Raw genomic sequence first — 17,996 nt, forward strand, 5'->3', positions numbered from 1 at the left:
GGCACCGGCGACGACACCGGGGCCTGGGGAGCGGGACCAGGGACGGAGAAGCGGGGATCGGCACCGGGAACCGGGAACCGGGCACCGGCACCGTCTGTGGGGCACGGGGTTCTGGCTGCCGGGCACCGGCACCGGAGACAACAGCGGGAGCCGCAGACCGGCACCGGGCACCGGGGATGGGGCTCTGGGAACCGGCTACCGGGCCCGGGGACCGGCAACCGAGCAGCGGCACCGGATAACGGGAGCGGCACCGCCTGTGGGGCGCCGGGCGGCGGCGACAACGGCGGGACTGAGAACGGGGAGGGGAGAGGGAGGGCTCGGAACCGGGAACCGGCACCAACAGCGGGACCGGCACCGGGACGGGCCCCGGGATCTGGCACCGGGCTCCGGTACCGGCCCCGCCCGGGCCCGGGGGGGGTTGGGGGGGGGGGGGGGGGGTCGGGGATGTTTTGGGGAGGGGGCGGGGCCGCGCGCACGCGCGGGAGGGGCGGGGGGGGGGGGAGGGGAGGGCCCGGTGTCCGCCCACGCGGGTCCCCTCCCCCCCCCCCCCCGCGTGTCGCTGTCGCCTCCCGGTGCTGTCCCCGGTGCTGAACTCAGCCCCGACCCCTCCCCTCCCGTGTCACCCCCTGGGTGTCCCGGTGTCCCCAGCCCGGTGCCACCCCTCAGTGTCACCCCCTCGGTGTCCCCAGGCCGGTGCCACCCCTCAGTGTCACCCCACCTTGTGTCCCGGTGTCCCCAGCCCGGTGTCACCCCTCAGTGTCACCCCACCTTGTGTCCCGGTGTCCCCAGCCCGGTGTCACCCCTCAGTGTCACCCCACCTTGTGTCCCGGTGTCCCCAGGCCGGTGTCACCCCCCTCCGAGTGCCGGTGCCACCCCCCAGTGTCCCCCCCCCCCCCCCCGCTCCGTGTCACCTCCTTTCATGTCCTGGTGTCCCCACCCGTGTCCCCAAGTTGTCATGGCAACGAGGTGGCACCGCCAGAGTCCCCCCAACCCCCAGGGGTCACACCTGGGGGGACACGGAGGGGTGGCTTTGGGGACACCCACGGTGACCCTCAGGTGGGTGCCACCCCCTCCCCCAATAATTCACTCCAAACACCCGAATTTGTGTCCTAAAAATTCCATTTTTTTTTTCCACCGTGGGAAAACTCCCGTGGGATTTCTTCCCAAAATCCTGAAGCTCCCAAAACTCTTGAGAATCCCTCAAATTCTTTGAGACCCCCCCCCCAAAAAAAATCCTGCAATCCCCCCCCCCAAATCCTGGGACTCCCCCAAATCCTGATCCCCCTTTTCTGGATCCTGGAGTTCCCCACAGGTGAGGGGGGCGGGTCCCCCCCAAAATCCATCCTGGGGACCCCAAACCCATTCTGGGGATGCCCCCGGGATTTGGGGGTTCAAGGGAGGGTCCCGGGGGTCTCACAGGAATCCCACAGCCCCCCAGAAACCTCTGAGACCCCCCCCCCCCACCCCAAAATTCCACTGAACCCCCTTTTCCAGGGAGCTGCTGGAACTGGAGCTCCCCACGGGTGAGGGGGATCCTAAATGGGGGAGACAGCCCCAAAAATCCATCCTGGGGACCCCAAACCCACCCCAGGGACCCCAAATCCACCCTGAGGACCCCCCTGGAGCAGAGTGGGGCTCAGGAGAACCCCAAAATCCTGCTCTGGGTACCCAGAGCTGTCCTGGAGTTCCTCAGAGGTGAGGAGGGGGAGAACAACCCCAAACCCACCCCAGGGACCCCAAGCCCACCCCAGGGACCCCAAATCCACCCCAGGGACCCCAAGCCCACCCCAGGGACCCCCCTGGACCAGAGTGGGGCTCAGGGGAATTTGGGGGGGGGGCTCAGGACAACCCAAAATTCCTGAGGTGCTGCTCTGGGAACTGAGCGATGTCTGGGAGCTCCCCACAGGTGAGAGGGGGAAGGAAAACGACCCCAAATCTTTCCAGGGGGGCTCAAATCCATTCTGGGGACCCCAAATCCATTCTGGGGACCCCAAAGCCCTCAGGGGGGGGACCCCAAACCCCTCGGGGGGGGGGGTCAGAGGAGCCGCTCCCGGCTGCTCTCCAGCTGCTGCCGCTGCTGCTCCTGCCAGTGCCGGAACCGTTTGGTTTTGGGGCGCATGAACTGCACCACATCCATGGGCACCCTCACCGTGTCCAGCCCGTTCACCTGGCACCCCAAAAAACACCTCAGTCACCCCAAAAAAACACCCCAAAAACAGCCCCGGGGCACCACATCCATGGGCACCCTCACCGTGTCCAGCCCGTTCACCTGGCACCCCCAAAAAACACCACTGGTCACCCAAAAAATCCCCAAAACAGCCCCGGGGCACCCCAAAAAAACCACCCCAAAAACAGCCCCGGGGCACCACATCCATGGGCACCCTCACCGTGTCCAGCCCGTTCACCTGGCACCCCAAAAACACCTCAGTCACCCCAAAAAAACACCCCAAAAATACCCCAAAAACAGCCCCAGGCACCCCAAAACCAGCCCCGGCCACCCCAAAAAAACACCCCAAAAACAGCCCCGGGGCACCCCAAAAAAACCACCCCAACACCAGCCCTGGGCATCCCCAAAACCACCCGAAAACCAGCCCTGGTCGCCCAAAAATATCCCAAAACCAGCCCTGGGCACCCCAAAACCAGCCCTGGGCACCCCAAAACCACCCCGAAAACAGCCCTGGTCGCCCAAAAATATCCCAAAACCAGCCCTGGGCACCCCAAAACCAGCCCTGGGCACCCCAAAACCACCCCAAAACCAGCCCTGGGCACCCCAAAACCAGCCCTGGGCACCCCAAACACGCCCAGGGTCACCCCAAACCCCAGGACAGCCCAGGGTCCCCAGCTGGAGGGAGAAGGGGAAATGGGGAGGAGAGAGGGGGGGAAGGACAGGGGGGAAATGGGCAGGAAGGGGGGCAGGGTCCCCCCTGTCCGTGTGTCCCCCCCTGTGCCCGTGTCCGTGTGTCCCTGTCCCCTCACCGTGACGTCACACCAGAAGTGTCCCCAGCGCGTGATGGGCTCCGGGGGCAGGCGCAGGGCGTGGGGGGGCACGAACACCCCGAGCTGGGAACAGGAATGGCCCCAAAAATCCTGGGATGGCACCCCAAAAATCCTGGGGGGTCACCCCAAACATCCTGGGGGTCACCCCAAATCCTGGGGGTCACCCCAAACCCGGGGGGTCACCCCCAATCCTGGGGGGTCACCCCAAACCCCTGGGAATGACCCCAAATCCAGGGAGTGACCCCAAAACCCAGGAACGACCCCAAATCCCAGGAATGGCCCCGAATCCCAGGAGTGACCCCAAATCCCTGGAATAACCCAAAAATCCAGGAATGACCCCAAACCAGGGAATGACCCCAAATCCTATAAAATGTCCCCAAATCCTATAGAATGACCCCAAAATCCTAGAGAATGAGCCAAAATCCTACAGAATGTCCCAAAATCCTACACAATGACCCAAATCCTACAGAATGACCCCAAATCCTACAGAATGACCCAAAATCCTACAGAAGGACCCCAAATCCTACAGAATGACCCCAAAATCCTACAGAATGACCCCAAATCCTACAGAATGACCCCAAAATCCTACAGAATGTCCTCAAATCCTATAAAATGTCCCAAAATCCTACAGAATGACCCAAATCCTATAAAATGTCCCAAAATCCTACAGAATGACCCCAAATCCTATAAAATGTCCCAAAATCCTACAGAATGACCCCAAATCCTATAAAATGTCCCAAAATCCAACAGAATGACCCCAAATCCCAGGAGCAGGGCTGGCCTTGAGCCCCCCCCAAACCCTCGGGGAATGACCCCAAACTTTTGGGGTCCTGGTTTGGGAATGCCCCAATGCCCAAAATCACAGATTGACCCCAAAATCCTATAAAACGTCCCCAAACCCTATAAAATGTCCCAAAATCCTAGAGAATGACCCAAAATCCAACAGAATGGCCCCAAATCCTACAGAATGACCCCAAATCCTATAAAATGTCCCAAATCCTACAGAATGACCCCAAATCCTAGAAAATTACCCCAAAATCCTACAGAATGTCCTCAAAATCCTATGGAATGATCCAAAATCCTATAAAATGTCCCAAAATCCTACAGAATGACCCCAAAATCCTAGAGAATGTCCCAAAATCTTACAGAATGTCCTCAAATCCTGCAGAATGACCCCAAAATCCTACAGAATGACCCCAAATCCCACAGGATGTCCCCAAAATCCTATAGAATGATCCAAAATCCTACAGAATGACCCAAAATCCAACAGAATGACCCCAAATCCTATAAAATGTCCCAAAATCCTACACAATGACCCAAAATCCAACAGAATGACCCCAAATCCCAGGAGCAGGGCTGACCTTGAGCCCCCCCCAAACCCTCGGGGAATGACCCCAAACTTTTGGGGTCCTGATTTGGAAATGCCCCAATGCCCAAAATCACAGATTGACCCCAAATCCTATAAAACGTCCCCAAACCCTATAAATTGTCCCCAAAATCCTAGAGAATGACCCCAAAATCCTAGAAAATTACCCTAAAATCCTACAGAATGACCCCAAATCCTACAGAATGACCCCAAATCCTATAAAATGTCCCAAAATCCTACAGAATGACCCCAAATCCCAGGGCCTTGAGCCCCCCCCAAACCCTCGGGGAATGACCCCAAACTTTTGGGGTCCTGGTTTGGGAATGCCCCAATGCCCAAAATCACAGATTGACCCCAAAATCCTATAAAACGTCCCCAAACCCTATAAAATGTTCCCCAAATCCTAGAGAATGACCCCAAAATCCTATAGAATGACCCAAAATCCAACAGAATGGCCCCAAATCCTACAGAATGACCCTAAATCCTATAGAATGACCCAAAATCCTATAGAATGTCCCAAAATCCTATAGAATGACCCAAAATCCAACAGAATGGCCCCAAATCCTACAGAATGACCCCAAAATCCTATAGAATGACCCAAAATCCTAGAAAATTACCCCAAAATCCTACAGAATGACCCCAAAATCCTATAGAATGACCCAAAATCCAACAGAATGACCCCAAAATCCTATAGAATGACCCCAAATCCTACAGAATGACCCCAAATCCTACAGAATGTCCTCAAATCCTATAAAATGTCCCAAAATCCTACAGAATGACCCCAAATCCTACAGAATGACCCCAAATCCTATAAAATGTCCCAAAATCCTACAGAATGACCCCAAATCCCAGGAGCAGGGCTGGCCTTGAGCCCCCCCCAAACCCTCGGGGAATGACCCCAAACTTTTGGGGTCCTGATTTGGGAATGCCCCAATGCCCAAAATCACAGATTGACCCCAAATCCTATAAAACGTCCCCAAACCCTATAAAATGTTCCCCAAATCCTAGAGAATGACCCCAAAATCCTATAGAATGACCCCAAATCCTACAGAATGACCCCAAAATCCTAGAGAATGTCCCAAAATCTTACAGAATGACCCAAAATCCTACAGAATGACCCAAAATCCTAGAAAATTACCCCAAAATCCTACAGAATGACCCCAAAATCCTACAGAATGTCCCCAAATCCTATAAAATGTCCCAAAATCCTATAGAATGACCCAAAATCCTATAGAATGACCCAAAATCCTAGAAAATTACCCCAAATCCTACAGAATGACCCAAAATCCTACAGAATGTCCTCAAATCCTATAAAATGTCCCAAAATCCTATAAAATGTCCCAAAATCCTATAAAATGTCCCAAAATCCTATAAAATGTCCCAAAATCCTATAAAATGTCCCAAAATCCTACAGAATGACCCAAATCCCAGGGCCTTGAGCCCCCCCCAAACCCTCGGGGAATGACCCCAAACTTTTGGGGTCCTGATTTGGGAATGCCCCAATGCCCAAAATCACAGATTGACCCCAAAATCCTATAAAACGTCCCCAAACCCTATAAAATGTTCCCAAAATCCTAGAGAATGACCCCAAAATCCTACAGAATGACCCAAAATCCAACAGAATGACCCCAAATCCTATAAAACGTCCCCAAACCCTATAAAATGTTCCCAAAATCCTAGAGAATGTCCTCAAATCCTACAGAATGACCCCAAATCCTATAGAATGACCCCAAAATCCTAGAGAATGTCCCAAAATCTTACAGAATGACCCAAAATCCTACAGAATGACCCAAAATCCAACAGAATGACCCAAAATCCTACAGAATGACCCCAAATCCTATAAAATGTCCCAAAATCCTACAGAATGACCCCAAATCCCAGGAGCAGGGCTGGCCTTGAGCCCCCCCCAAACTTTTGGGGTCCTGATTTGGGAATGCCCCAATGCCCAAAATCACAGATTGACCCCAAAATCCTATAAAACGTCCCCAAACCCTATAAATTGTCCCCAAAATCCTATAAATTGTCCCCAAACGCCGCTCACGTTCTTGAGGAAGTGCCGGGCCACCAGGGCGGGGCTCAGCTCCCAGCTCACGTTGTTCTTCATCCCCACCTGGAGGCGGCAGCGCCGCAGGAATTCCAGCGTCTGCAATTTGGGATTTTATTTTTTTTTTTAGGGGAAATTTCAAGGATTTAGGGGATCTTTAACGTGCCCTAAAATATTTGGTAACAAGCCCTAAAACGTCTCGGAAGTGTGTTTTTAAAAATGAGATCCAGAATTCCTTGGGTGGTAAAATAAATTTTTTCAAAATAAAAAAAAAATTTCCGTAAAAATCCTAAAAAATACTTCGGAAAAATCCTAAAAAAAAAACCCACAAAAAATCCCCAAAAAATCTTCCCAAAATTCCCAAAAAATCCTCCCAGAATTGGGGGAATTCTCAGGATTTGGGGAATTTGGGATTGGGGGATTTGGAACTGGGGGAATTGGAATTGAGGGAATTTGGGATTTGAGGGATTTGGGGAATTTGGGATTTGGGGAATTGGGGGAATTTGGGATTGGGGGAAATTTGGGATTTGGGGAATTTGGGATTGGGGAAATTCTGGGACTGGGGGAATTTGGGATTTGAGGGATTTGGGGAATTTGGCATTTGGGAGAGTTTGGGATTTGGGGAATTCTGGGATTTGGGGGAATTTGGGAGAATTTGGGATTTGGGGAATTTGGGATTTGGGGGAATTTGGGATTTGGGGGAATTTGGGGAATTTGGGATTTGGGGGAATTTGGGGAATTTGGGATTTGGGGGAATTTGGGATTTGGGGGAATTTGGGGGATTTGGGGGAATTTGGGGGATTTGGGATTGGGGGAATTTGGGATTTGGGGGAATTGGGACTGGGGGAATTTGGGGAATTTGGGATTGGGGGAATTGGGGATTTGGGGAGTTTGGGGAATTTGGGATTGGGGAATTTGGGATTGGGGGAATTTGGGGGATTTGGAACTGGGGGAACTGGAATTGGGGGAATTTGGGATGTGAGGGATTTGGGGAATTTGGGATTGGGGGGAATTCTGGGACTGGGGGAATTTGGGATTTGAGGGATTTGGGGAATTTGGGATTGGGGGAATTTGGCATTTGGGAGAATTTGGGATTTGGGGGAATTGGGACTGGGGGAATTTGGGGAATTTGGGATTGTGGGAATTTGGGATTTGGGGGAATTTGGGGAATTTTGGGGACCCCTCTCACTTTCTGCCCACTCTGGGTCTGGGGCTCCTCCAGCTTCTCCTGCTGAGCCTGTGGGGGAAAAATGGGAAAATGGGAATTAGGGGGAAAAAATGGGATTGAGGAAAAGAAATGGAGGAAAAGGGATTGAGGAGAAGTGGGAAAAACAGGGACTGAACACCCCCAAAAAAACCCCAAAAGAGCTAAAAAAAAATCGCAAAAAAATCCCAAAAATCGCAAAAAAATCCCAAAAAAACCCAAAAAAATCCCAAAAAATTCCCAAAAAATTCCCAATAAAATCCCATTTTTTGCTGACCTGCTCCTGCTGGATCCTCTGCAGGTTCTCAGGGCTGGGGTACACGGCCCAAAAATCCCCTAAAAAAATCCCTAAAAAATCCCAAAAAAAACCCCAAAAATCGCAAAAAAATCCCAAAAAAACCCAAAAAAAATCCCAAAAAATTCCCAAAAATTCCCAAAAAAATCCCATTTTTTTGCTGACCTGTTCCTGCTGGATCCTCTGCAGGTTCTCAGGGCTGGGGTACACGGCCCAAAAATCCCCTAAAAAATCCCTAAAAAATCCCCGAAAAACCCCAAAAAATCCAAAAAAATTCCAAAAAATTCCCCAAAAACCCCCAAAAAATCCAAAAAAATTCCCAAAAAATTCCCAATAAAATCCCATTTTTTGCTGACCTGCTCCTGCTGGATCCTCTGCAGGTTCTCAGGGCTGGGATACACGGCCCAAAAATCCCCTAAAAAATTCCCAAAAAAACCCAAAAAAAATCCAAAAAAATTCCAAAAAATTCCCCAAAAAATCCCAAAAAATTCCCAAAAATTCCCCAAAAAATCCCATTTTTTGCTGACCTGCTCCTGTTGGATCCTCTGCAGGTTCTCAGGGCTGGGGTACACGGCCCAAAAATCCCCTAAAAAATCCCTAAAAAATGCCAAAAAAACCCCAAAAATCGCAAAAAAATCCCAAAAAAACCCCAAAAATCCCAAAAAATTCCCAAAAATTCCCAATAAAATCCCATTTTTTTGCTGACCTGCTCCTGCTGGATCCTCTGCAGGTTCTCAGGGCTGGGGTACACGGCCCAAAAATCCCCTAAAAAATCCCTAAAAAATCCCAAAAAACCCCCAAAAATCCCAAAAAATTCCCCAAAAAATTCCCAAAAATTCCCAAAAAAATCCCATTTTTTGCTGACCTGCTCCTGCTGGATCCTCTGCAGGTTCTCAGGGCTGGGGTACACGGCCAGCCCCTGGGGGAGGAGCCGGTTCCTGCCCAGGGCTTTGCTCACCCTCACCACGGCCCCACGGCTGCCCAGGTCTGCAGGGAAAGAGAGAAAAAAACAAACAAAAAAAAAATTCCTGGGAATGTTGGGAATTGAATGGAATGGGGTTCAAATTGTGTGGGATTGAAGAGAAATGAAAGGGAAATTCTGTGAAATTAAATTGAAATTAAATAGGGGTTCCATGGAATTAAAGTGAAATTAAATAGAAATTCTGGGAAATTAAATTGAAATTAAATAAGGATTCCATGGAATTAAAGAGAAATTCGGTGGAATTAAACAAGAATTCTGTGAAATTAAATTGAAATCAAACAGGAATTCCGTGAAATTAAATTGAAATCAAACAGGAATTCCACGGAATTAAACAGGAATTGTGTGAAATTAAATAAGAATTAAACAGGAATTCTATAGAGTTAAACTGAAATTAAATAGAAATTCCACGAAATTAAATCCAAATTAAACAGGAATTCCATGGAATTAAACAAGAATTCCGTGGAATTAAACTGAAATTCCATGGAATTAAACTGAAATTCCATGGAATTAAACTGGAATTCTGTGGAATTAAACTGAAATTCCATTAATTTAATAGAAGTTCCATGAAATTAAACAGGAATTCCATAAAATCGTTGGGTTTAGGGGTCAAAACTCAACTGGGAATGCTGGAAAAATTCCATGGTAGGGCTGGGAATGGGAGAATTCCCAGGAAGGGAATTCAGAATTCCCAAAATTTCCAGGAATTCCCAGGAATCATTGACCCTGAATGCAGAATTCCTGGGAAAAGGGTTGGGAATGCAGAAATTCCTGGAATTCCCAGATTTACTCACAATGCTCCCCAAGGAAAGAGATAAAACTGCCAAAAATGGATGGGAATGGTTTGGGAAAGGGGCTGGGAATGGAGGAATTCCTGGGAAAGGGTTGGGAATGGAGGAATTTTTGGGAAAGGGTTGGGAATGGAGGAATTCCTGGGATAAAGTGGGATGGGAATGGCCAGGAAGGGGCTGGGAATGAGGGGGGGATTCCCAGGAAAGGGCTGGGAATGCAGAATTCCCGGGAATTCTGGGGTTGATTCCCGGGCTGTGAGCTCAGGATTCCCGGGAATTCTGGGGTTGATTCCCGGGAATTCTGGGGTTGATTCCCGGGCTGTGGGCTCAGGATTCCCGGGAATTCTGGGGTTGATTCCCGGGAATTCTGGGGTTGATTCCCGGGAATTCTGGGGTTGATTCCCGGGCTGTGAGCTCAGGATTCCTGGGAATTCTGGGGTTGATTCCCGGGCTGTGAGCTCAGGATTCCCGGGAATTCTGGGGTTGATTCCCGGGAATTCTGGGGATGATTCCCGGGAATTCTGGGGTTGATTCCCGGGCTGTGAGCTCAGGATTCCCGGGAATTCTGGGGTTGATTCCCGGGAATTCTGGGGTTGATTCCCGGGCTGTGGGCTCAGGATTCCCGGGAATTCTGGGGTTGATTCCCGGGAATTCTGGGGTTGATTCCCGGGAATTGCCGGCGTTCCGGGCCGCACTCACCCTGCACGCTGCGGGTGAGCAGCAGCTCCATGTCCCCCCGGGGCTCGTGTTTGCCGTCCCGCAGCAGCCGGAACACGCGGAGCCGCCGCGGCCGCAGCCGAGCCGGGGAGCCCGAGCGCCGCAGGGGCACCGGCCACACCCGCTCCACAACCACCGTGCCCTGGGGAATGTTCCAGAACGTTCCATTGGGAATGGGGATGGGGATAACACCGGCCACACCCGCTCCACAACCACCGTGCCCTGGGGAATGTTCCAGAACGTTCCATTGGGAATGGGGATGGGGATAACACCGGCCACACCCGCTCCACAACCACCGTGCCCTGGGGAATGTTCCAGAATGTTCTAGTGTTCCCATTGGAAACAGGGATGGGGATGGGAACAGGGGGATTCGGCAGCCCCGGTGACCCCACAGACCCCATAACTGCCCCATAAACCCCCCACAGACCTCTCAGACCCCACAGAACCCCCACAGACCCCACAACGCCACTTCAGCCCCATTATCCCCTCAGACCCCATAACCTCCCCACTTTACACCCCATATCCCACAGACTCCCACGACACCCCCCCAGGATCCTATAGGACCCCCTACAAGTCCCAGACCCCATAACACCCCCACTGTACCCCCCCAGACCCTACAACCCCTCCCACAGCAGCCCCCAGACCCCATAACCGCCCCCAGATCATCCCAGACCCCACAGCCCCCCCCACAACACACCTGGGACCCCATAACTCCCTCCTAGACCCTACAACCCCCCTAGATCCCATAGCTCCCCCCCAGACCCTATAACTTCCCACTAGAGGGAGAGTTTAGGATCTGGGGGTGGCTATGGGGTCTGAGGGGCTCTAATGGGCGATTATGGGGTCTGGGGGCTCTAAAGGGGGAATTATGGGGTATGGGGCTCTAAAGGGGGGATTATGGGGTCTGGGGGCTCTAAAGGGGCGGCTATAGGGTCAGGGGGCTCTAAAGGAGGGATTATGGGGTCTGGGGGCTCTAAAGGCGGGTTTCAGGTCCTGAAGGGAACTCGAACGGGGTTATAGGGCCGGGTACGGTATAGTGGCTATAGGGTTCCATAACGGGGTATGGGGCTGGCTCAGGGCCCGTCCCGCCGCCCCCGGTACTGACCCCAGTCCCACTCCCGGCCACCTCCAGCCCCGGGGCCCCTCCGCCCTGGCTCAAGGCCCATCCCCGGTACCGACCCCCAAGCGCCCCCCCAGCATTCCCGGTGTCCCGCCCTCACCGAGCCATGGCTCAGGCTCAGGGCCCGGCTCAGCACCCGTCCCGCCGCCCCCGGGGCCAACATGGCGGCCCCGCTGCCTCACGGTGCCTGAGGAGCCCGCGCTGCGCCTGCGCGGGACCCCATGCAAGGACCCCAGCAGGGCTGCCCGCGGCGCGCCTGCGCAGGACCCTGTGCAAGGACCCCCACAGGGCTGCCCGCGGCGCGCCTGCTCCCGGTTCCCGCCGGTTCACGGCAGGCGGGGACGGAGCGCTGAGAAACATTCAACTTTATTAACTCAGAACCACAAATAGTGCAACGGAACGCAAAACAAGGCGAGGAAACCGGGAACTCCCGGTAACGGAAGTGTCGTGTCCCGACAAGAGGCACAAGCGGAGATCCCCGCGATTTGTCGGTGCGGCCTCCCGGAGGGCTCCGGACAGGGGGATTGCACGTGCTGGCGGCACCGGGAGCTGCTCCGGGTCACCGGGATGGGGTCACCGAGAACAGGCGGCTCCTGGGTCACCTCCACGGGGTCACCGGGAGCTTCTGGAGGGTGGCACCGGGAGCAGCTCCCGGTCACCGTGCCGGTGGCACCGGGCACAGGCTGCTTCAGGAGACCGTGACGGCGTCCCCGGGCACGGCAGCGGCTGTGGGACAGGGGAGGGGGGTCAGGGGGGCCACACCGGTCCGGCTGGGACACACCGGGAACGGTGTCACAGGAATGGTGTCAACCGGGAATGGTGTCATGGGAACGGTGTCACCGGGAATGGTGTCGTGGGAACAGTGTCACCAGGATGGTGTCACCAGGATGGTGTCACAGGAACAGTGTCACTGGGAATGGTGTCATGGGAATGGTGTCACTGGGAATGGTGTCACGGAACGGTGTCACCAGCACGGTGTCACCGGAAGGCCCCGGGCTCACCGGGCAGGCTGAGGCAGGACAGGGTCCCGGTGCTGTCCCCGGCGCTGTCCCCGGTGCTGTCCCCGGCGCTGTCCCCGGGGCTCTGCGGGGTCCCAGGCTCTGCTGGGCTCAGGATGGAGGCACAGCCGAGATTGTCCTGCCCGGGAAACGTGGGGTCAGCCCCACCGGGACACCGGGAGCCTCTGGGTCACACCCCACAGGGGACACCGGGAGTGGGAAGGGGGCACTGGGAAGGGACATGGGGACACCAGGACCGGCCACGCCCGGGAGGGGACACCGGGGAGGGGACACGGGGACACCGGGAGCAGCTCACCGGGGGCTCCTCGGGGGGCCTGGGCACGGCGTAGCCCAAACGCACCAGCTCTGCTCCCACGTCCAGGCTCTGTGGGGACAGCGGGAATGGGACAGGGGACAGAGACAGCAGGGACAGGGAATGGTGGGAATGAGGGACAGGGGACAACGGGAGGGGACAATTGGGGACACACCTGGCCGTGGCGCTGGGTGAAGAGCTGCACGCTGGGCCGGGGGCAGGGCCCGGCCTGGCTGTAGCTGCAGATCCGGGCCACCAGCGGTGTCCACTGGGCACAGTGCGTGAGCCGGTCAAACTCGTCCAGAGCCGCCTCGGGCCAGCTGTCCCCTGGGGACACCGCGGGACACACCCCGGGTGGGCAGTGTCACCAGAGGGGAGGGGACAGAGCTGTGTGCCACGCCCCGGGAGAGGACAGGGCCATGTGCCACCCTCGTGTGCCACCCCCAGGAGGGGACAGGGCCAGAGGGGACAGGGCTCTGTGCCACCCCCAAGGAGGGGACATGCTGTGCCACCCCTGCTCACCGTTGGGGACAATCCCGGCCAGGCTGCACTCGATGGCCTGGAAGGGCAGGCTCAGGAAGTCGCTCCTGCAGGGATACGGTGAGGGCACTCCCAGGTGACACAGGGACATTATCCCGGCAGTGTCACCCCCCTGCCACACCTGAGGGCCCGCAGAGCCTCGGGGGGGGCCTCGCCGTTGTCCCCAAAGTCCACGTAGTACAGGTCCAGGTGGCCGTTGTCCAGTGTCCCCAGGACACGCGCCCGGTACCACTCGCCATCGTCCAGGTACGGAGCGGCCACGATGGCCCCGGCATGGACGGACGGGGGAGGGACCTGGGGACACGGGGACACTCAGGGGGACACGGGGACACTCAGGGGGACACGGGAGGGACACGGGGGGACAATGCTGGGACATGGCAGTGGGCACAGAGGGGACATGGGAGTGACATGGGGACACTCAGGGGACATGGGAGGGACACGGGGACAGTCAGGAGGACACGGGGACAGTCCGGGGGACACGGGAGGGACACGGGGACAGTCAGGGAGACATGGGAGGGACACGGGGACAGTCGGGGGGACACGGGGAGGGACACAGGGACAGTCAGGGAGACACGGGAGGGACATGGGGACAGTCGGGGGGACACGGGGACAGTCGGGGGGACACGGGGACAGTCAGGGGGACATGGGGACAGTGCTGTGACATGAGGGGACACAGGATAGGGGTAAAGGACACTAGGGGACAGAGCTGGGAAAGGAGGGGACACGGGATGGGGGTAAGGGACATGGTGGGGACAGTGCTGGGACACAGGGAGGGCATGGAATGGACACAGAGGGGACACAGAGGTGACACCGAGGTGACAGAGGGGACTCACGGGGGCGCTGCTCTGGTAGAAGTGCCCCATCTCGGCTGTCAGTTTGTCCAGCTGCAGGCTGCGTGTGCCCAGCAGTTGGATCCAGAAGTGCCCGGGGCTCTCGGCAGCTGACACGTAAACATCCAAATGCTCGTCTGCAGGGAAGCTGAAATCCGGGCTGGGCACTGCAGGGAGGAGCCCCAAATCATCCCCAAATCACCCCAAAATCCACCCCAAATCCCACAGAGATCACCCCAAAAATCCCCCTGAAATCCTACAGAAATCACCCCAAAATCCACCCCAAATCCCACAGAAATCATCCTGAAATACTCCTGAAATCCTACAGAAATCATCCCAAAATCCTACAGAAATCAACCCACATCACCTCCAATGCCACAGAAAGAGAGAGAATCCCCAAAAATCCCACCGGGAAAGGCACAGGAGAGCCACAGGATGGAAGGAACCCCCAAAAATCCCTTCAGGAAAGGCACGGGAGAGAGGGAATCCCCAAAAATCCCTCTGGGAAAGGCACGGGAGAGCCACAGGATGGAAAGAATCCCCAAAAATCCCTCCGGGAAAAGCACGGGAAGAGATGGAGGGAACCCTCCCCGTACCCAGGCTGTCTCAGCAATCCCATCCCCACCGCAATTCCCAGCGGGATCCACCCCAGCGCTGCTCTCACCCTCGAACTTGGGCACGGGCTCCTCCAGCTCTGGGTTCGGCTCCTCCAGCTCCGGGCCCGGCTCCTCCAGCTCTGGGTTCGGCTCCTCCAGCTCCGGGTTCGGCTCCTCCAGCTCCGGGTTCGGCTCCTCCAGCTCCGGGTTCGGCTCCTCCAGCTCCGGGTTCGGCTCCTCCAGCTCCGGGTTCGGCTCCAGCCCCTCCAGCCCCTCGCTCCCCGCCGCCGTTCCCGTGCCAGGAGCGCTGTCCGGGATAGCCCCCGGTGGCCAGTGCACATCCCAGCACTCCTGCCAGCCCTCGGGGCCACCGGGAGGAGCGGGGGGCGGTGGCCCCGGAGGCTCCCGGCGGTTGCCCAGGGGCTGTTTCCGAGGGCATCGAGCGGCCGCCGCCTGCGCCAGCTCCCTGCGGAACGCTTTGTCCTCCGACAGCTTCTCCAGGATCAGCTTCTGCGAGCGGCCACGGGGTGAGCGCCCGCAGGCTCGGGAGGGGTTAAAGCACCCCAAAAAAAAAAAAAAAAAAAAACCGATTTGTGCTCACCTTGGCCGCCTCCACCTCCTTGCGCGTCCCCAGCAGGCGGATGATGCGCAGCGGGGCCAGGCTGGCGTCGGGCTCGTGGCCGCACTCCACGCGAGCCCCCGAGCTCCGGCAGATGCCCCGCACGGTCTCCCCGCCTCGGCCTGAGGGCGGCGGGAATGCCCCGGAGGGATCCCGGGGAAATGAGGGGGTTTGGGGTGATTTGGGGAGGGAAATGAGGCTTGGGGGAAAGGGGAGGGTCTGGGGGGGTGGGAAGGGGGTCTGGGATGTTGGGGAGTCTGGGATGTTGGGAAAGGAGTTTGGGATGTTGGGAAAGGAGTGGGAAAGGGGTCTTGGGATGTTGGGAAAAGAGTTTGGGTTTTGGGAAGGGGGTCTGGGATCTGGGGAGCCTGCGATGTTGGGAAAGGGAGTTTGGGATATTGGGAAAGGAGTCTGGGATGTTGGGAAAGGGGTGGAAGAGTCCCAGGATAGGGAGGGGGACAGAGTGGCCAGGCCCCCCCTGGGGTAAAGGGAAAGGCGGAGAAAGCCCCTGGGACTGACAGGAAAAGCAATTCCAAGGAATAGGGAGAAAAGGCTGGAAGGGCCCCCCAGGAATGGGGTGGAAGAGCCCCAGGATTTGGGGAAAAAGCACTGGAAGGGCCACCTGGGATTGGGGGTTCCCCCAGGATTTTGAGTGTCCCTGTGGCTATGGAAAGTTCCCCCAGGATTTGGGGCGTCCCCAGGGGATACAGACCCTGCCCCCCAGATTTTGGGGTGCCCCATACCGATGATCCTGCCCACAGCCCTCTGGGGCACACGGAGCTGCTCGGCCACGGGAGCGCTGTCGGCCACGATTCGCAGCACGGCCGCCCTGGCCCGGCACACCTGGCCAGGTGAGCCCGAGATCTGCACCAGGGACTGCCCCCCTTCTTCCTCCTCCTCCTCCTCCTCCACATCGATCTGCGCTCCCGTCTCCTGCCTCAGCTGCGGCCGCACAGAGGGCGGTGCCGGTCACCCCTGCCGGTGCTCCCGGTCACCCCTCCCGGTGGTCCCGGTGGTCCCAGTGACCCCTCCCGGTGGTCCCGGTGCCCCCTCCCCACCTGGTTGATGGTGGCTCCCCGGCGGCCGATCAGCGATTTCAGCGCGCTGCGGGGCACCCGCACCCCGACCTCCAGCCCCTCGTCTGCCACCACGGTCACCTGCACCTCTGAGGGGACAACGGGGACAGGGCCGTGTCCCCAAAGGGTCCCCAGGGGGCACGGAGGGGTAGGACCCTCACCCCAGGGAATTCCCAGTGGGAAAAGTGACTCCAGTGGGCCCCCACTTCCCAGGGTGTCCTCACAGGGTCCCCCAAGGGTCCCCAGGGTGTCCCCAAAGGGACGGGGACCCCTCCCAAGGGGGTTACAAGGGGAATCCCAGAGAGAAAAGTGGCCCCAACAGCCTCCTCCTGTCCCCAAAGGGTCCCCACAAAGTCCCCAGAGGGTTCCAGGGGGTGACAAAAGGACAGGGACTCCCTTGTGGCGGTCACAGGGGAATTCCCTGCGGGAGGAGTGACTCCAGCAGCCTCCCCCTCCCCATGGAAGGGCACAGAGGGTCCCCAAGGTGTCCCCAGGGTGTCCCCAAAGTGTCCCCCGAGGGTTCCAAGGGTGTCCCCAGGGTGTCCCCGGGCATCACAAAGGGACAGGGACCCCCCTGCGGAGGTCACAAGGGAATTCCCTGCGGCAGAAGTGAGTCCCGCAGCCTCCCGCTCCCCACGGGGCCCCGAGGGAGGTCAGGCCCCGGTGCAGGGCCCCGCACTCACCTCGGCTCTCCCGGTAGCGCCGGTACAGGATGTAGAGCACGGTGGCGGCGGCCGGGACTCCCAGGAGCAGGGCGGTTTTCTGCAGGCTGCTCAGGCTGTGCACGGAGCCGCGTCCCGCCATGGCCGGCTGCGTTCGGGGCTTACCGGGGCCTTACCGGGGCCTTACCGGGGCTTACCGGGAGCCCACCGGGAGCTCCCGCTGCGGCCGGGCCGCGCTTCACCCTCCAGCCCGGGGACTCCCCGGCAGCCTCCCCCCGCTCGTACCCTCACGGAGGGCTCGGCTCCGGGCCCGCCGGTGCAGGCCCCGGGCCCGGTGCACCGGCAGCGGAGCCCCCGCAGACACCTCGGCAGCGCCCCCCGGGTGGTCTCACGGTACCTGCAGGTGACGGGGTCACACCTCGGCCCCGTAGCGACCCTGGTTCGGCCCGGCCCGGTCCCGAAAGGCCCCGGTTTGGGCCCGGCCCCGGTTCGGGCCCAATGCGGCCCCGGTGCCGCCGCCGCCGCCTCCCGCGCCCCGCCGCTGGCTCCGCCTCCTCCCGCTCTCCACCAATCACATCCCGGCTCCTCCCCTCTTAGCCAATCACAGCGCAGCTCCGCACCGCCCCCGCCCAATCACCACCTGCGGAGCAGCAGCCAATCCCCGCGAGGCCTCCCACAGGGGAGGGCGGGAAATAACGGGAATAAAGCAGCCAATCAGCGGCGAGTAGCGGGGAAGAACCAATCAGAGAGCGGGAAAGTGCGAATGCCCGCCTTCTGGTTTGAGTGACAGGCACGAGAGCCTATGGCGGCTCGGAGCGCTGCGCGGGGCGGGGCTGGGCTCGAACACCG

General features: G+C 57.5%; 2 protein-coding genes across 11 annotated transcripts; both read right to left on the bottom strand.

The window, feature by feature from the left end:
- Nucleotides 1-1,101: 1,101 nt before the first annotated feature.
- Nucleotides 1,102-11,747, bottom strand: MRPL9 (mitochondrial ribosomal protein L9). Of its 4 annotated transcripts, none has more exons than XM_088180958.1 (7): nt 11,614-11,747; nt 10,376-10,535; nt 8,772-8,893; nt 7,597-7,644; nt 6,405-6,506; nt 2,977-3,060; nt 1,102-2,167 (listed from the first exon to the last, which is right to left on the bottom strand). In XM_088180958.1, the coding sequence occupies exons 1-7, from the start codon at nt 11,674-11,676 to the stop codon at nt 2,036-2,038; spliced, it is 711 nt and encodes a 236-aa protein (XP_088037084.1). In that variant the 5' UTR covers nt 11,677-11,747; the 3' UTR covers nt 1,102-2,035. The 4 variants fall into 4 exon arrangements, with proteins under 4 accessions (XP_088037084.1, XP_088037082.1, XP_088037083.1 ...); XM_088180956.1 differs by having other exon boundaries at nt 1,102-2,405; XM_088180957.1 differs by having other exon boundaries at nt 2,977-3,087.
- Nucleotides 11,748-11,861: 114 nt separating this feature from the next.
- TDRKH (tudor and KH domain containing) lies at nt 11,862-17,685 on the bottom strand. Of its 7 annotated transcripts, XM_088180953.1 has the most exons (12): nt 17,169-17,682; nt 16,468-16,574; nt 16,153-16,351; nt 15,392-15,531; nt 14,859-15,300; nt 14,198-14,361; nt 13,486-13,658; nt 13,347-13,411; nt 13,000-13,151; nt 12,828-12,896; nt 12,515-12,650; nt 12,066-12,239 (listed from the first exon to the last, which is right to left on the bottom strand). In XM_088180953.1, exons 1-12 carry the CDS (start codon nt 17,287-17,289, stop codon nt 12,202-12,204), a joined length of 1,806 nt encoding a protein of 601 aa, XP_088037079.1. In that variant the 5' UTR covers nt 17,290-17,682; the 3' UTR covers nt 12,066-12,201. The 7 variants fall into 7 exon arrangements, with proteins under 7 accessions (XP_088037078.1, XP_088037076.1, XP_088037073.1 ...); XM_088180952.1 differs by having other exon boundaries at nt 11,862-12,239; nt 12,828-13,151; nt 17,169-17,683; XM_088180948.1 differs by having other exon boundaries at nt 15,392-16,351; nt 17,169-17,685.
- Nucleotides 17,686-17,996: the final 311 nt, after the last annotated feature.

Source organism: Sturnus vulgaris, chromosome 31, assembly GCF_052056855.1.
Source record: "Sturnus vulgaris isolate bStuVul1 chromosome 31, bStuVul1.hap1, whole genome shotgun sequence".
Taxonomy (NCBI): domain Eukaryota; kingdom Metazoa; phylum Chordata; class Aves; order Passeriformes; family Sturnidae; genus Sturnus; species Sturnus vulgaris.